General features: G+C 31.9%; 1 protein-coding gene and 1 long non-coding RNA gene across 8 annotated transcripts in view; both read left to right on the top strand.

Annotated features, from left to right (window-relative positions):
- The first annotated feature begins 3489 nt into the window (after positions 1-3489).
- LOC148936365 (uncharacterized) lies at positions 3490-5338 on the top strand. 3 transcript variants are annotated; one of them, XR_016139597.1, is made up of 5 exons: positions 3490-4193; positions 4398-4450; positions 4643-4769; positions 4877-5002; positions 5116-5338. It is a non-coding gene; the product is annotated as an uncharacterized LOC148936365 (long non-coding RNA). The 3 variants fall into 3 exon arrangements; XR_016139595.1 differs by having other exon boundaries at positions 3491-4155; positions 4260-4450; XR_016139594.1 differs by having other exon boundaries at positions 3491-4193; positions 4260-4450.
- Positions 5339-13916: 8578 nt separating this feature from the next.
- GlyS (glycogen [starch] synthase) overlaps positions 13917-18951 on the top strand; it is an 81963-nt gene continuing 76928 nt past the window's right edge. Inside the window, exons 1-3 of one of the 5 annotated variants that reach the window (XM_089078488.1) lie at positions 13917-14111; positions 14713-15001; positions 16523-16681. In XM_089078488.1, coding sequence (XP_088934614.1) covers positions 16543-16681 — 139 coding nt within the window. In that variant the 5' untranslated portion in view covers positions 13917-14111; positions 14713-15001; positions 16523-16542. The other 4 variants (XM_089078489.1, XM_025219653.2, XM_011647101.3 and 1 more) reach the window with 4 other exon arrangements.

The following is an 18951-nucleotide window of genomic DNA, read 5'->3' as shown; positions in this document are numbered from 1 at the left end:
GCTGCGCAACAGGCGGACTTCCGCCGGCGTACCTCATCTCCAGAGGCCGCCCACGACGACTCGTCATCTCCGGGACGATCGACGCTGCCCACCATCCAGAAGTCACCGGCACAATGCTCACCGCCGCCGACTGTGCGGCCATCCACGCCGCTACCTGGGCACACACCTCCCTCGCCGTGCACCGACGAAGAGGGACGAATCGCCGAACGACGAGCCAGGCGCCCAACCGGTCGCTGCAAGCAATGACTTCTGGACCTGTTCGGGTCGGCTTTCTCCTCCGAGGACAGCCTGCCCCGGCTACCGACTCCGCCTGCAGGAGACGCGTCAAGTCCCTCGACTTCCTCGAGCGCTACAGCACTCGAGCGATCACCGATTCCTGGCCACTCCTTGGAACTCGGCGCGCAACAGGATAGGCCGTGGCAACTCTATGCCACGTGCAGCATCGGCCGTGACACTCGCCGCTTCTACACCGAAGCCGCCACGCAGATCGCGGGACTGCCACCGGCCCAGGTCAAGCTTCCAAGGCTCACCCCTCGGCCGCGCCGAGGAGGAGCCGGGGCTCGTGAGAGGCGCGGCCGGGGGGTGAGCGTTGGAAGCGGCTACAGGAACTTGCGCGCCCACGCGCAGAGACAGACGCGACCGAATCGCCCACACGTTTCTCTCGCGGGACCCAAACCAAGTCCCGCCTGCCTTTGTAACATTTTTCTTTTACGTTTACAAGAATATAATGGCTTTTAATTAACTCAGCGTTCCTTGATTGTTAGCGTGCATGCAACCTTCACATATCCTTCAGCTTGCGCTCCTATTATTCAACGCATAGCGATATAGCTTGGCTGCTACCCTTCCGCATTGCTTGGTGCTGACACTCACACCGTTGGTCCGCCACACAGCTGGTCGAGGACAGATACTCCCTTCGGACCGAGAACCAGCTTTCACAGCCGATTGCGAGCGACGCAGTGCAACAGGCCACACTCACTCTCGAGATGCCCCCCCCCCACACACACACACATACATACACGCGCGCGCGCGCGCAATCGTCATCCACGCCACCAAGCACAACATCCAACTACACATCAACAGCCATACACGCTACCACAAATTGGCGACAATAAACTGGTGACCAACTCAGACGCCACCATAATACTAAAGGAGAGGCTTATCGCACTCAAAATATTCCTAATATAAATTTTCCAAGAGCTAGCTCGGAGAGTCTTGCGCAACGAAGATTTAACTGGCGAAAACGTTAAATGACTTCTCGTTTTGCAATAATAAAATTTATTATTAAGCATTAACGATATCTCCGAAAAATATGAGGTCTTAGCTTTATTTTTTTTCTTCTTTTCCATTTATCTTTTCCTATTTTCGTAAATAGTCGTAACACGAAATAAAATGCTCAGTCGAGGAGTGCTTTGTTTGCTCCTCCCCTTTGTCCCTAGCCTAGAGATACGGCTTGAAGACGCAGACGCGGCAGTCGTTACCAAATCGTCAGAGAGTACAATCACTGTCTCAAATCGCTATCTTATAATTATTTATACTTATATTAAAGGAAAAATAAAAAGAAAGGAAAAGGAAATTACTAGAATTCTAATACCTTTAATAACTTACTTCTAACAATTTAAGGTAATCATTGCTTTTAATATTATTTGGAATATTATTCGATTTGCTTATATTATTCTACTGATTTTCTTATATTATATTATTTGAACTGCTTATATTGTATTATTGATTTTCTTTTCGTTTTAATATCATTACATATATAAATTTCAGAGATAACTTTGAATTTAATTATTATATTTACATCGTATCTCATTATTATTAATATTTGATATTTTTATATTGAGTTGTATATCATTCATATTATTATCACATTTACGTCAATCTATGTTCAATGTCAATATCTCTGTTTACATATATATATATATATATATAAAATAGTCTTGAATCGTACATCTTTGAATTTACACATTATATCCTTGTCATTCCTATTATATTCCTATAATATTTTCTGATTTACATTTCCATTTCACATATAATTAAGTTTATACCACCCTCATCTTTTGCATCGATCAAATATTCGCATATATGTGAACCTGTATTTCAGATATTATGGCATTATTTTATTCATCATTATAATTCACGGTATAATTCTCATTAATACTTTCGTTATTATTATCATTTCCTTTATTATCATTATTTCAATGTAACTATTTATTCATGTTACATTTAATATTTTACCATAATCCAAGAAATCATTTCTTTTTATTTGTCATATTAAATAATTTTGAATCATAATTTCACAACCAATTACCAACAATCATAACTTTACAATATAATATCATATCTCGATTATTATATTAACAAAATATTATTTCCTCGTGATTTCCGCTCGGTCGCGGGTTCCAATCTGGAAATATAGTTTGTAATCGTATCCAGTATCGTCATTGAACATAAATACACTAGATATCTCTTTCCCAAATCCCATTTACCGTTCTACGCCATCTCGGAACAATATTATCAGCCGGCATTTCGTTCGCCATGTTTATTTACATTAATCCAGTGCGCAGAAGTCCGTTTCGTTTTTCTATGCGCAGGAAAAAAAGGAATAAACCAATGCGCTCATATAATGCGCTATCATCTTATGCAGTCCATGCGTGCAACGGAATGCACTCTAAGATCCCGTTTAAGACCAATATTATTTGGGCTTTAAGCGAGACTTAATACATAATATACGTGATATACATAATATACATATTACATATTATATATTAAATCTCACTTAAAATTCAAAATAACATTGGTGCAATCGAGCCTAAGACACTGGTCACAAAAAGACAACTTTTGATAGGTCCGCCTTCTTTTGGCTATTCCCACTTATTTTCAAATACATTAACTACATTAATCTTAAATTGTAATATTATAATTTAAAAACATAAGCGTTTTGAAAGTAATAAAATGTGTATATTTATAAAACTTTATTTTACATAATTATATTATCAATTTATCAATATTTACCATATTTATTAATACATTACTTTTAATATTAATGATTTTAAATTTATTACTATTTATTTATTTATCTTTTTTATTTATCTTTTTATTTATCTTTTTTTTCACTATTTATTTTTTTCAACACGAGCAAAAATTAATATAATACTATTATACTACAGTTACACTATAATATTTTTAACTTTTAGATACACAATTGCCAAAACGATTTTCTGTGAAATCAATACAATGACAGCTATTCACAATGTTAATGCAGCGACAGAATCCATCGCGGAAAAGTGTCAACAATAAAACTTCGAGAAAATTTCGAGAAATGCAAGCATCGATGTCATGCCTTTTTAAAGAAAGGATTATTATACATATTTATTATTATTATAAACAAACCTTATTATAAGTATATAAAATATAATTTATAATATAAAATATAATATAAAATAAAATTAATACAATAATATAATACAATACATAATAATATAATACAATATAAAATAAAATTTAAGTAAAAAAATGAACATCCACCCATTTTTTATATCAATTTATCACAATTAATTAATTTATGACTATATATACAATTTGAGTATCTTTATTATTTAATAATATATTATCACACCTTTTATACACATGCAATATACTTAAATCAATGCACATGCAAAATAAAAAATAATCGCTACCAAAACACGTTATTAGTTAGAGTGAGATGATGTATATATTGAAAGATATCTATTAGATTCGGAAAAAATTAACGGAGACCGACTGGATTTGAACTCGGGATCCCTCGTCTACCAATCCGACACTTAGTCTGCACGACCACGACGGCTCCTCTCTGTTAGTGTTTATATTCCGAATCTCTTTCATGACCGCTTACGGTCGTCTAATTCTTACATATGTATGGACTGGTAAAATACAGATATGATTATATCCGCGGGAAGTTGGAGAGAGGAACGTCTCTCTTTTTCTAAAAATATAGAAATACGTTTTACGTATGCTTGACATATACTATACATTAATGCATTCTTATTGGTGTATACTTATGCAAATTAAAGGAAAGTTTGAGGTTATTTGCGGAGTATCGATAAGAATATTGAGGAATATTGATACATTGTATTTCTAAAAAGAAATAATGTGTGTCGAAAGTGTGTTATTTGCAGAGTGAGTTATTCTACAGAAAATAATGTTTCTTTTCATTCGTAAGTAATAATGAAGTAGGACTTATTGTAAAGTAACATATATTAAGCATACTTTAATAATTGTAGATCCGACAAATGAAAAATATAAAAAAATTAAATTCTTGTAAACAATCACACAAGTAAAAAAACACAAAAATTTGTTCACGTCATTTTGAGACGTCTTCTTTTAATATGTGGGATAATAAAGCTAAAAGAACATTACAGAAAAATGCAATTCCGACATTATTTCTCGATAAAGAGAATAAATATTTAAAAAGGTAATGTACAAAATTGAATATATTGAATATAATGAATTTAATTTTATGTTAGATAGAAACTATATCATCTGAATATTATTCTTTGCTTTTCAATCTACAAAAGTATATTTATTGCTACTGATATATTTATTGCTATTTACATGATATTCTATTTGCTTAAATAAATAATTTTAGTTTCTTTTTTTATTTTAGAATACAAAAGCATTCTGTAGCTGCCTCTAATTGTGCCAAATATAAGTTCTCCATTAATTTCATATGTAGAAAATATAATGGAAATTGAAGGTGAAAATCAAGAACAAGTGGAAACTATTTTATCTAGGTACTACTCTTTGCTTTCTTTCACAAAGTATATTTGTTGTTACTAAATATTTACAAGATATTTTATTAACTTGATTAAATAATGTTAGTTTTCTTTTTTTATTTTAGAATACAAAAACATTTTGTATCTATCTTAATTGTGCCAAATCTAAGTTCTCCATTAACTTCACATGTAGAAAATACAATGGACGTTGAAGACGAAAATCAAGAACAAATGGAAACTATTTCATCTGGGTATTACTCTTTGCTTTCTAATTCATAAAATACATTAATTGTTACTAAATATTCACAAGATATTATATTTTATTAGCTTGAATAAATAATGTTAATTTCTTTTTTTATTTTAGAATACAAGTGCATTCTATTTGCCTCAATTGTGCCAAATCTAAGTTCTCTATTAACTTTACACTTAGATAATATAGAAATTCAAAACGACAATCAAGGATAAATAGGAACTAAATCATCTGGATATTATTCTTTATTTTTTAATAAAATAGAAAATTAATTTAAAATTAATTTTGAATATTGATATGTAAATATGTGCACTAAATATCTTATTTTTTTTAAAAATCGTCTCTTAAAACTAAAAAAATTTGGCATCCCGCAAGAATAGGAAACTGTAATCAAAAACATTTTGCCACTCCACGGCTTGCTAAATTATGCTTTGACTTGTGTGTATGAAGTTAGCGTCTCATTTCGTGGGAACTCACAAATTATTGAGAGTTCTGACTTCCTTTCGAATAGTTCTAGAGTGCCTGATAAATTAAACAAATAGTTCTGCTCATTAAAGCGAAAAAATCAGTTCGGACAAAGTGAGATGCCAGGTTCACGCCGCGTCTCACTTTGTCCTAAATAAGTTCCGATGTCCGCCGATCCAAGATTTTGAAAGATTTATAGTTCTACAAGAGTTCTATAAAGAGTTCTGTCAAATTAAAGCAAAAAAATTATTTAAACATAAATACAGAGTAATTATTAATGTAATAACAGATCGAGCTAAACTACAAACAAACAACTCGGAGTTCTGGCTTAAAAATTATACTTTTCGTATAGTTCTCAACATGAAGAAGCATTTTCTAAAGAGTTCCGGGCAATTATAATAACGTACGATTGTTAAATAAATAAATACCGTCCGAGCGTCACGTACTTAGACAGAAAGGTGTGAGACGCTGGCCGCTATTTCGGAGTTCTGGCTTAAAAATTATATTTTTTGTATAGTTCTCGACGTGAAGAAGCATTTTCTAAAGAGTTCCGGGCAATTATAATAATGTACGATTGTTAAATTGTAACGGAGCGCATCCCTCCGCTCCGTTCCTCCTCCGATTTTCCTCCGACCGACCATCCGTCGGGGACCGCCGAACAATGGGCGGAGTGCGGCAGTGGCCGCAAGAGGCATTTATGCCTCCTTTTTTAATTATTACAATACGGGAACTCCGAAGCGTCGGAGAATACCACGAAAATATGTCTGTTTTCGTGGTATTTCCTCGCACCGCACCACGCACCGTACCACCGAGCATAAATGCGCCGCACCGCGCCACAATCGCGTCTACAAAGGCGTGACCCAAGTTAAACCACCCCCGCACCGCGCCGTTACCTTCCCACCGAATTCGTTCCCTATTCTTAAACATCCCCCGCTCTTATTCCTTATAATCCCCAAAAAACCAATTATATCTGATCCTTTTTTTCCGCTCCTGAGGAGAGGGATGCTAACCCCGAGATCGACCAATCTGACCGATCCGACCGAAAATACCGAGGTCGATTTCGGATATAAAAAGGCATCGCTCTCCACAAATCACTCCTCGTTGACTCCTGTTCCTAGCTCGTTTTCCGAGAGCACGTCTCAAGGAAGCGAGCATCCGAAGCCGGTAGAAAGCCTGAGTTTTGTTGGGGCCCTCCCCAACCCGCCAAGTTCGCTTGGCCTGGCCGAAAGTCGTAGCTCCAAATCTCCCACGACAAGCCGAGAGCTGCTGGGATCTCTTCAGTACATCGAGTTCGCTCGATCCGACTCCGTCGTTCCCGAGATTTCTTCGTCGGGTATCGGGGTCTCCCCGATACCACCGTTCCTCTCCGAGCACCGGGGTACGCCCTGGTCGGCCGAGTACACTCGGCACCGACGCCTCTTTCTCCGCACACAGCTGGGGCCCTCCCCGGCTGGCTGAGTTCACTCGGCACTCACTAAGACAGATGAGGGGTACACCCCCCATCAGCCGAGCTCTCTCGGCAGGGAACGGGCCCACCTGTTCTCCGATCTAAACGATCCAACGACCTCGCGAATATCTTACTCTCGCGACAACGCGTGCACGTTTTAAATCACCGCTGATTTAAAGGCCTGCGACGAACACGTGCGACACCGCCGCCGCCGCGCGCGCCCCGCGCCGCCGAACTTCGCACAGCGACCAGTATCGCGCCGACCGCCAGAGCGATATCTCATTTGTATCAAAACAATATACGCGCGCCGATCGCCGTCTCGCCCGTTCATGGCCACGACCATTCGCGAAGATCGGTGCAATCCATCGCATCCCCACTGATATTCCTTTATTTGAATAAATTGTTATTTCTTATAATTATCGCCTAACAACTTCATAACCAAATTTCTGTCTCCAACGTCCTCGCTTCTCCCTCCTGGTAACCGACTGATCGCTCTCCGCGCGGGAAAGCGAGATCGTTTTAAAATAAATAAATACGTCCGAGCGTCACGTACTTAGACACATAGGTATGAGACGTTGACCACTATTTCGGAGTTCTGGCTTAAAAATTATACTTTTCGTATAGTTCTCAACATGCAGAAGCATTTTCTAAAGAGTTCCGGGCAATTGCGATAACGTACAATTGTTACATAAATAAATACCGTCCGAGCGTCACGTACTTAGACAGAAAGGTGTGAGACGCTGGCCGCTATTTCGGAGTTCTGGCTTAAAAATTATACTTTTTGTATAGTCCTCGACATGAAGAAGCATTTTCTAAAGAGTTCCGGGCAATTATAATAACGTACGATTGTTAAATAAATAAATACCGTCCGAGCGTCACGTACTTAGACACATAGGTATGAGACGCTGGCCGTTATTTCAGAGTTCTGGCTTAAAAATTATACTTTTCATATAGTTCATAAAGAAACATTTTCTAAAAAGTTTCGGGCAATTGTAATAACATACATTTTTTAAATAAATAAGTAACGGCCAGCGTCTCATACCTATGTGTCTAAGTACGTGATGCTCGGGTGATATTTATTTATTTAACAATTGTACGTTATCGCAATTGCCCGGAACTCTTTAGAAAATGCTTCTGCATGTTGAGAACTATACAAAAAATATAATTTTTAAGCCAGAACTCCGAAATAGCGGCCAGCGTCTCACACCTTTCTGTATATAAGTACGTGACGCTCGGACGGTATTTATTTATTTAACAATCGTACGTTATTATAATTGCCCGGAACTCTTTAGAAAATGCTTCTTCATGTCGAGGACTATACGAAAAGTATAATTTTTAAGCCAGAACTCCGAAATAGCGGCCAGCGTCTGACATCTTTCTGTCTAAGTACGTGACGCTCGGACGGTATTTATTTATTTAACAATCGTATGTTATTATAATTACCCGGAACTTTTTAGAAAATGCTTCTTCATGTTGAGAACTATACGAAAAGTATAATTTTTAAACCAGAACTCCAAGTTGTTTGTTTGTAGTTTAGCTCGATCTGTTACATTAATAATTACTCTGTATTTATGTTTAAATAATTTTTTTTTGCTTTAATTTGACAGAACTCTTTATAGAACTCTTGTAAAACTATAAATCTTTCAAAATCTTGCATCGGCGGACATCGGAACTTATTTAGGACAAAGTGAGACGCGGCGTGAACCTGGTCTCACTTTGTCCGAACCGATTTTTTTCGCTTTAATGACCAGAACTATTTGTTTAATTTATCAGGAACTCTAGAACTATTCTGTCAAAAAATGAATGTCCATTTAGCAGCACAAGTTCTAAGTGATAGCGTTAGCAAAGCATTAATATATTGTACAGAGGAACAGTTTGATGATTTTGAAGGAGCTTTAGCTACGGCAGAATTTTATTCATTAATAAATAAAGCATTTGACATATTAAATTGTCGAAGTAAATTTTCTAAAAAAAATTGTAATTTGTTATTTAATAATACTGTGCTATTAATAACACTACAATTGAAGAATATTCACAGGTTGTGTCAACATTTAAAACTTATATTTCTAATTTAAAAAATAGTACTGATAGCAAAATTATATACACTAAACACGAAATACTGGATTCATTAGAATAGTTACTTGTTTAGAAAATACACTTGAATTACTTAAAACTTTATATTCTAAAAATATATTCAATACTTACTCACATATAAATTATTACAAGACCATTTAGAATTTTTTAGTGCAATTCGAAGACGTGGAGGATTTAATAGTCCAACATGCATTCAATTCGAAAATGCTTATAAAAGATTATTGGTACATCAAGTATCAGAATCAGAATATGCTAATTGCACAATATTAGATCCTACGTCAATATTATCGATTTCGAAACATAAGAATATTATTAATATAACTCATTATAGTAAAAAAAGTGATCAAGTTCATCTTGATATAACTTTTTAGTCGACCATGATTATGTTTTTACCATTACTTCTTTAACTCTATTTGTCGAAGATATCACTGAATATATAGCTGGATTTGTAATTAAACAATTAAAAAAAAGATATCATTAATATGTATCATTAATGTATAATCTGCGAAAAACAATTGGAAGTAAATGAAGCATCTAACTTATTGTTACTTAAGAAAGATAGAGGTAAATTGATTAAACCATCAAGAGATGTTACTTATATTTGTACTTGGACAGAAAAAATTATTAGACAAAATCAAAATAATATTTTTAAACAAAATATAAAAACTGTAATTATTAACCAAATTATGCAACATATATTACAACATATATACCTTATGTATTTTTTTATATGGATCAGCATATTCTTTTTCAGGAACCATTTAATAATCATAAAAGATAATTAATTCTATGTATAATAGAACACTATATAAATATAAGATTTCATTATTTTGCAAAAACGTGTGATAAAGAAAAAAAAATCGACAAAAATTAACAAAATTAATTTTATTTCAACATAAATAAAAAAGCATGTTAAATATGAATTGCATTTTTTATTTCTTCTATTTTTCTTAAATCTTCTAATGTTATAGGTAAAAAATTAATTCTAAAAGAATGATCAAAACTATTAATTTTTATTATAAAATTCAAGAAAATAATTACTTAAAATTTAAATAATTTAATAATTGCAAGAAGTATTTGTGAAATTTTTTTATTTTACAAATAAATAAATAAATTTTATAAATTTTGAGAGCTTTAAATTATAAATTTAATTCAATTATCAAAGTTATTTAATTGTTTCATTTGAAATTAAAAAAAAATTTTTAATTTCTCTCACTTTATAAAATTTATTCTCACTTTTCTAACAGATTTTATTAAAACATTAGGTTCACGTTGCTTAGAATTTTCAATATTTAAAGCAGAATAAATATATTTGTAAGCAATGGAAAAAGAAAGAACAAGAAGCTTAGGTGCAATAAGTATAAACAACACTGCCTACTTATAGAAAACCATTTATTATTAGTCTCAAAACATTTATTGTTCAAAATAATTATAACTATTATATTTTTCTAAGAACTCGCATTTTTAAAAGGAAAATTATTCTTCTATAATTTCATTATTTAAAAAATGAGTATATTGTGTATCATGTATATAAAATAAAACAATATTAGAAATTATATATAAAACCAAAATTTAAGTATGCAACAAGTATGCATGATTCATTAAATATTATAATTTTTATTTTACTCTTTTTTTATTACAGACTTATCATAAAAAATAAAACTTCGATATAGAATTACATATCGTTTATTTTAAAACTCTTTCCACAGATTAATCTAAAAGTTTTATCTGATATATTTTTTCACTTTTCTTATATATATTTTTTTTTATTTTATTGCATTTTATATGTTAGTAGTTAGTAGTTAGTAGTTAGTAGTTCGACTATAAAATCTTTCACTCTTCATCAACATTTATTGTTTTCGATCATATTATTATATTAATCCGCCATATGCTTCAAACTCATGTGCAATATTTTCGGATATCTTAAGAGAAAGAAGTACCAAAAAATATGTTTCTCTGTCTAACCTCCCGCGGACACTGTTTCTTATGCAGAAACTATAACAATTGCCAATCCATATCTATAAGGTCTATGGTCTCTATCTAGTAGTAAAGACACTACAATAAGAGACTCTGATCCGTCAATCAGAGACTGGCCACAATTCTGATCCGTCAATCAGAGACTGACTATGACTCTGATCTGTCATATTTTGGCTAAATCTTACGAGAGAGAAAGAAATATACACCATCTCACTCTAACTAATAACGTGTTTTGGTAACGATATTTTTTACTTTGCATGTGCATTTATTTAAGTATATTGTGCATGTATATTAAACACGTGGAAAGTATGATAATATATTATTAAATAATAAAGATAAAATTGCAAAATGTAGTCATAATTAATTGTAATAAATTGATATAAAAAATGAGTGGATGTTCATTTTTTTACTTAAATTTTATTTTATATTGTAATAAAGTTTGTTTATAATAATAATAAATATGTATAATAATCCTTTCTTTAAAAAGGCATGATATCGATGCTTGCATTTTTCGAAATTTCCTCGAAGTTTATTGTTGACACTTTTCCGCGATAGGTTCTCTCGCTGCGCTTTGTGAATAGTGTCATTGTATTGATTTCACAGAGAACTGTTTTGGCAATTGTGTATCAAAAAGTTAAAAATATTATAGTATAACTGTAGTATAATAGTATTATATTAATTTTTGCTTATGTTGAAAAAGATAAATAACGAAAAAAAATAAATAAAAAAATAAATAAAAATGATAAATAAATAAATTGTAATAAATTTAAAATCATTAATATTAAAGGAAATATATTAATAAATACATTAGATAAATATATTAGTAAATTGATAATATAATTATGTAAAATAAAGTTTTATAAATATACACATTTTATTACCTTTAAAACGTTTATGTTTTTAAAGTATAATATTACAATTTAAGATTAATGTAATTAATGTATTTGAAAATAAATGAGAATAGCCAAAAGATGGCAGACCAATCAAAAGTTGCTTTTTTACAACCAGTCTCTTATTGGGTCCAGAAGCGCAACTGTACAGTGAGCGCTCAGCGCTGCTAACTACGCTCTCTAGATTTGTACACTGGATGCGAGCGCTCGCTAAGCTGCACAATGAACAGTCGCCATGTTTGAGAGCGTAATTTTATGTCGCTCACCATCGCTCACTATCAGCTTGGAATTCAAATTGTATTCATTCCCACGTAAGTTAACCTCACTAACGTAATATATGTTATTATTAAATATATGTTATTATTTCACGAAAAAAAATAAAGAAATAAAAATAAATAATAAATAATAATAACATAAATAAGCTTGTTCTTTAATTTTTATACAAATATCAAATAATGTGATATCCAGTATGTGAAAGATCACTTTTTGAGTGCTCACGAATAACCATTACCTAACCGCTCAATGAGCAGTTGCGCTTCTGGGGGTCAATTATGTAACTTTATGTGAAATTTTTCACTTTTCATTTTTCACTTTTTACTTTTCATTTTTCACATCTTGACATTTCACGTGAAACTTTTCACGTACAACGTTATGTATGTAACTTGGATGCGTGGAAAATGAAATCATGAAACATAGTTTCATAACTAATGAAAATTTTATTGGTACAGTATTATATACATCTTTTAATAACCAATTATATATGTATTACATACACTTAATTCTAACGGAGTCCTAATCTTCTCTAATTCCGAACATATTTATTAATTCCCTAGATTTCTGCCTTTCCGCCATCAAGATATATGGCAAAAAAATTAACGTGAAAAATTTCACATTTTCACGTTTGAGAGAGTTGATTCCGCAAAATCGTACATGATCGTAAGTTCACGTGAAACTTTACACTTTTCATGTTTCCGCCCTACGGAAAAGTTACATGATCGACTTGAATGCATCCATTATAGGAAGCTTTCCAGCAAGCGACACAGTTGACACAGTGTAACACAGTGTCGTTATATATGCTTTCCTGTTACGACACAACACATTTCGACACAACTACGAAGCAGAGTCGGACTGTGTTCTGCATCATGGCTATCAATTTTTATTTTTAAACTTTTATGTTCGTAACACTGAATAGTGAAAAAGAATTCCTTTTTCTGTTTTAAAATTAATTATTTATTTAAGGTTTGTTTAAGTGTCGGTCCACAATATTTTCGAGCATAACCTTTAAAATATTTGCAGTCACAGCAATAATCGAAGAAATAATCTTTTCTTCTTCTTTTTAGTCCAGCTAGTCTATTCTGTAATTCTTAAGTGTCGGTCCACAATAGGTGATTTAAACTTTAAGAAGTAAGAAATTGACCAATTATAATCGAATAAGAAAAGAATAATCGATTATGATTGGTCAATTTCTTAAAGACTTAAAGATTAAATACTTATTGTGGATCGACACTAAGAAAATTCGGTATCATATTGTCGTTGCGCAGATTTTTTATCATATAAAATATCTGCGCAACAACAGTCTAAATGTTGGTCCACAATAAATATTTAATATTTAAGTCGTAAGAAATTGACCAATCATAGTCAATTATTCTTTTCATATTCGATTATAATTGGTCAATTTCTTACTTCTTAAAGCTTAAATCACCTATTGTGGATCGACACTAAGGTATTCTGTAGACCTACTCTCTAACGACAATTCGGTGTCGTTAGACTGTTGTTGCGCAGATATTTTATATGATAAAAAATCTGCGCAACGACAATATGATACCGAATTATTCTTAAGAATTACAGAATAGACTAGCTGGACTAAGAAGAAGAAGAAAAGGTTATTTTTTCGATTATTGCTGTAACTGCAAATATTTTAAAGGTTATGCTCGAAAATGAAGCAATCAAAACCTTCAACAAATTTCAGCTAGTGTCAACTGGTGACTATATCTAGAACTAAAAAACATTCCATCAAGCATTTGTGTTTAATTGTGTGACACAGTGTTAACTATGCCTTCTTGCTGGAAAGCTCCCATAGTGTCTCTCCTAGAGTTTCCTTTATTCACTCCGAGTACTATCAGTACTACGAATAGCGTTCCGATATAGAGAGCAGTGCACTACGAAAGTATTGCCTTGAATTCTATGACGTCATTGATTTTGACGTATTTCCTGTTGCGGCTACTGCAACCAGCGAGGTAAGAGCCGGGGGGGGGGGGGGGCTTAATTAAACTTGCTTAAGCAACAAGAAAATCAACGTTGTGGATTTGTTATTGCTTATATTACTGCCTTACGTTCTCGATTGTGATTGGCTAATTCGCTTATTACTTAATTTTTACTGCTTAAGTTTTCTTGTGTGCCATGACCCTAAAGCAGTCAGAGCACAAAGATGGCTGCTTCACGGAGATTGAAATAATTTGATTGATGCTGAACAAAATAAAGTATATAATATGAAATAACATAATATAATGAAATTATTATGATATTATATAATTATGAAATTATTTATTATTAGTTTTTTTATTATTTATCATTTATTATTTATATTTTATTATTAATTATTTTATATATATATTATATATTATATATATATATATATATATATATTATATATACATATTTAATATGTACAATAAAATTATATTTTTTTTAATATTAGATATGTCAGCTATTATTTATTTGTTGGAGCTTCAGAAAAATTATTGCAACTGTGTTCCGCTTTATAATCTTGAAGTAGTTAAAAGCACGAAATTATGTAAAACGGAACGATAGCCGCAGTACACTTCCATTATGTCATAGCATGAGTACTCGGAGTGAATAAAGGAACGCACCCTTAGCTACACCGAAAAAGGACCTCATTTATGCTCCTCAATAACTTACTACGTTTACACGGCGATGTTAATCCGGTTTAGTAACAACTGTAGTTAGTGAAATTTCACGTTAGATTGATACATACTTTTAAATCTAAAATTGTGACCCAATTAAATACAAGAAATCACTAACTATAGTTGTTACTAACCGGTTTAACGTCACCGTGTAAACGCAGTATATGGTTGTTACTAAGCCGGAGTAACGCCGTGTAAACATAGTAAGTGGTTCCGATATTCACTGCCAGCATTGAAAATCTATACGTGACATGAACTATATATTTTCAGTACTGGCAGTGAATATTAGAAGCAACCAGTATTGCAATCCGTCTCTTGTTTGTCCTTGTTGACCTTGCGCGTAATCCGTAGTGATTCGTGATGATTCTTATTTGAACGTGAGCGTAGTGTTTGTTCAACGTATTGATACGCGAGAAATCATAAACGGTGATTGAAAAGATAGAAACTGTTTCAGCGATTGTTTAATTCAATTATCGTGATATCGGTAAAATAATATTTTAAGGCTATATTTGTCATTGACTTTCGATTATGATATTTAAGATCGTAATTCTGATTCGTATCACGTAATTCAGGAAATATAGACTTAAATAGAAATTAGAAATGCAAAAGAAAAATAATTAATTCTCTTCTTAAAGAAATATAGACATACATCAGTTCGATTCTGTGTAGAAGAAATTAGATACTAATTGAATTTTCATACAATTTTAATTAACATTTGAACGATCTGCGTTTTTAGAGTGCGCAGATTCATGGAAAAAAAATCGAATCTGATAACGTTATATGATAAAAAGTTATTGACTTGTAGGTTCAAAGATAAATACGTATATGATTCAAACTGTCTGATTTAATTATTCTAAAAATAAGACCAAAATCTCTCATTATTTTCTAATTTATAATTATTTCTATTTCTAATTTATAATATAACGTTTGAATTCATCCACTAATTTTCTGCTATACTTATTTCTGCTATACTTATTGTATTTTTTTATTTTGAAATAAATATATAAATTATATTCATTTTAGTAATAACTACAATATTTAACTTTAGTAGTAAACTTTAGTAGTAAACAACTTTTAGTAATAAACAACAATATTTCTTTGAATAAGATAATATTTAAACTTAGAAATAGTATGGATGAAAATAATTTTATTTCTAAATTTCTCAAAGTTTTTAATAAGTAATATATGTTATATATTAGCACACGTATTCTATATTTTATATATTAGACATGTTAAAATCTATCAAAAAGATTATGCAAGATATTGCAATTTTTATTGATAAAAAAGTTCACTACAATTAGCTACATAATATCATATATATAATTCTATTGGTAAAACAATAGTAAAATTTCATAATAAAATTTATTTTATACAATAATCAAACAGAGTTCAAAATTTTTGTTATACACTTTTTTATAGATTGAATAAAAAAAAAATAAGTTAATATTTTTAATTTTTACATGTGTTCTCAGTTTATATGGAAATACATAAACTTAATATAGATATCAGTTGATTTCAGTTTACAAATAATTTTTAATCAAATTATAAATTTGTTATCAATCTGTTAATAGATCAATCTGTTATCAATCTGTTAAATTAATTTACTGAGTTCACTTTATTTTATTTGCTGTTCAGTAAAAATATATAAATATTTATAAAATGTTAGCAAAAAATTTGATAAATATCAATTTTATTGAAACTGTTGAAATTAAATGAATATATAGATTGCAGGTTTATTTACAAAATGTCAAGAGAACGTGCTTCCAGAAGATTTTATCGTGTAGATAGCACTAATGATTTATTTGAATTTATGGATCGTGGATATTCAGCTCAACATGAAAATCGATGGAATTTTGAAGTTGCTTGGGAAGCTGCTAATAAAGGTGCAACATTGTATATATAATAATATTAAGATTTTGATATTAAACATAAATTGTTAAAAGAAAAAATCAATACGAGTGAACATAATAAACAATATTAAAACGACAATAAGTATATAACAAACTATATAGCATATAAAATAGCTATATAGCATATAGCATATAAAATATATTATATATCATATAAAATACATGAGTCTACAAATATTTCAATTTCAATATTTCAATTTCATTCCTCTTCAGTACGTCTAATTTTAAAACTATCCCATTCTATGATAGTAGTATTTCTGTCATTCCTTTGTTTACAGTCAAAATGCTATTAAAACATGATATTAAGGATCAAGATATTTAAAATAAAAATCATCAAGAGATTGTAAAAGGACTATAATTAAACTATAACTATAATTTTTTTGAAAATATTAATCAAGAGAGATGTGTGTGTGAAGTTAGCGTCTCATTTCGCTGAAACTCACAAATTATTGAGAGTTCTGACTTCCTTTCGAATAGTTCTAGAGTTCCTGATAAATTAAATAAATAGTTTGCTCATTAAAGCGAAAAAAATCGGTTCGGACAAAGTGAGACGCTAGGTTCATGCCGCGTCTCACTTTGTCCTAAATAAGTTCCGATGTCCGCCGATGCAAGATTTTGAAAGATTTATAGTTCTACAAGAGTTCTATAAAAAGTTCTGTCAAAGTTAAAGCAAAAAAAATTATTTAAACATAAATACAGGATAATTGTTAATGTAATAACAGATCAAGCTAAATACAAACAATTCAGAATTCTGACTTAAAAATTATACTTTTTGTATAATTCTCAACATGAAGAAGCATTTTCTAAAGAGTTCCGGGCAATTATAATAACGTACGATTGTTACATAAATAAATATCACCCGAGCGTCACGTACTTAGACACATAGGTATGAGACGCTGGCCGTTATTTATTTATTTAAAAAATGTATGTTATTACAATTACCCGGAACTTTTTAGAAAATGTTTCTTTATGAACTATATGAAAAGTATAATTTTTAAGTCAGAACTCCGAAATAACCAGCGTCTCATACCTATGTGTCTAAGTACGTGACACTCGGACGGTATTTATTTATTTAACAATCGTACGTTATTATAATTGCTCGGAACTCTTTAGAAAATGTTTCTTCATGTTGAGAACTATACGAAAAGTATAATTTTTAAGCCAGAACTCCGAAATAACGGCCAGCGTCTCATACCTATGTGTCTAAGTACGTGACGCTCGGGTGATATTTATTTATTTAACAATTGTACGTTATCGCAATTGCCCGGAACTCTTTAGAAAATGCTTCTGCATGTTGAGAACTATACGAAAAATATAATTTTTAAGTCAGAACTCCGAGTTGTTTGTTTATAGTTTAGCTCGATCTGTTATTACATTAATAATTACTCTGTATTTATGTTTAAATAATTTTTTTTGCTTTAACTTTGATAGAACTTTTTATAGAACTCTTGTAGAACTATAAATCTTTCAAAATCTTGCATCGGCGGACATCGGAACTTATTTAGGACAAAGTGAGACGCGGCGTGAACCTGACGTCTCACTTTGTCCGAACCGATTTTTTCGCTTTAATGAGCAGAACTATTTGTTTAATTTATCAGGAACTAGAACTATTCGAAAGGAAGTCAGAACTTTCAATAATTTGTGAGTTTCCGCGAAATGAGACGCCAACTCACACACAAGAGAGATGGATATCAAAAATGTAATGACAAGTTTAATATTAATAGTGTGGCATGTTCTAGCCACTTTTCTTCAGTAATCTTTCCAAAAAATTTTAATTATAGTTCCTTTATAATCTTTGATAATTTTTATTTTATTTTACATCATGCTTTACTCTTGATTATGAACATCTTGATTGTGACCAGAAGAATGATAGGAACATTATTGCTATACAGGATTCAGTTTTAAGATTAAACATATTAAAGCATCCAAATTTGGGATTGAAACGTTTATGGACTTACATATTCCATGTGATATAGTTCATTATATATTTATTATTATGACTGGCTTTTTTTTCGTTTATTAATGTATGTATATCTGCTGCGTGCACGCGAGCGTGCGTGCGTGCGTGCGCATGTATGTATGTATCTGTATGTGCGTACGTGCATGTGTACAATGCGGTGCAATGATTCGCGGGGTCATAGTAGCACGTAACATTACTGACATTGAATCGATAATCGTGTGTGTACGAATTTTATTAAAATATCAGCAATTATAAAAATAATAGATAATGTCTTTTTAGGATT

The sequence above is a fragment of the Pogonomyrmex barbatus genome, unplaced genomic scaffold, assembly GCF_055798465.1.
Source record: "Pogonomyrmex barbatus isolate J1 unplaced genomic scaffold, ASM5579846v1 scaffold23, whole genome shotgun sequence".
In the NCBI taxonomy this organism is placed as follows: domain Eukaryota; kingdom Metazoa; phylum Arthropoda; class Insecta; order Hymenoptera; family Formicidae; genus Pogonomyrmex; species Pogonomyrmex barbatus.
This window is presented reverse-complemented; position numbering and strand designations above follow the sequence as displayed.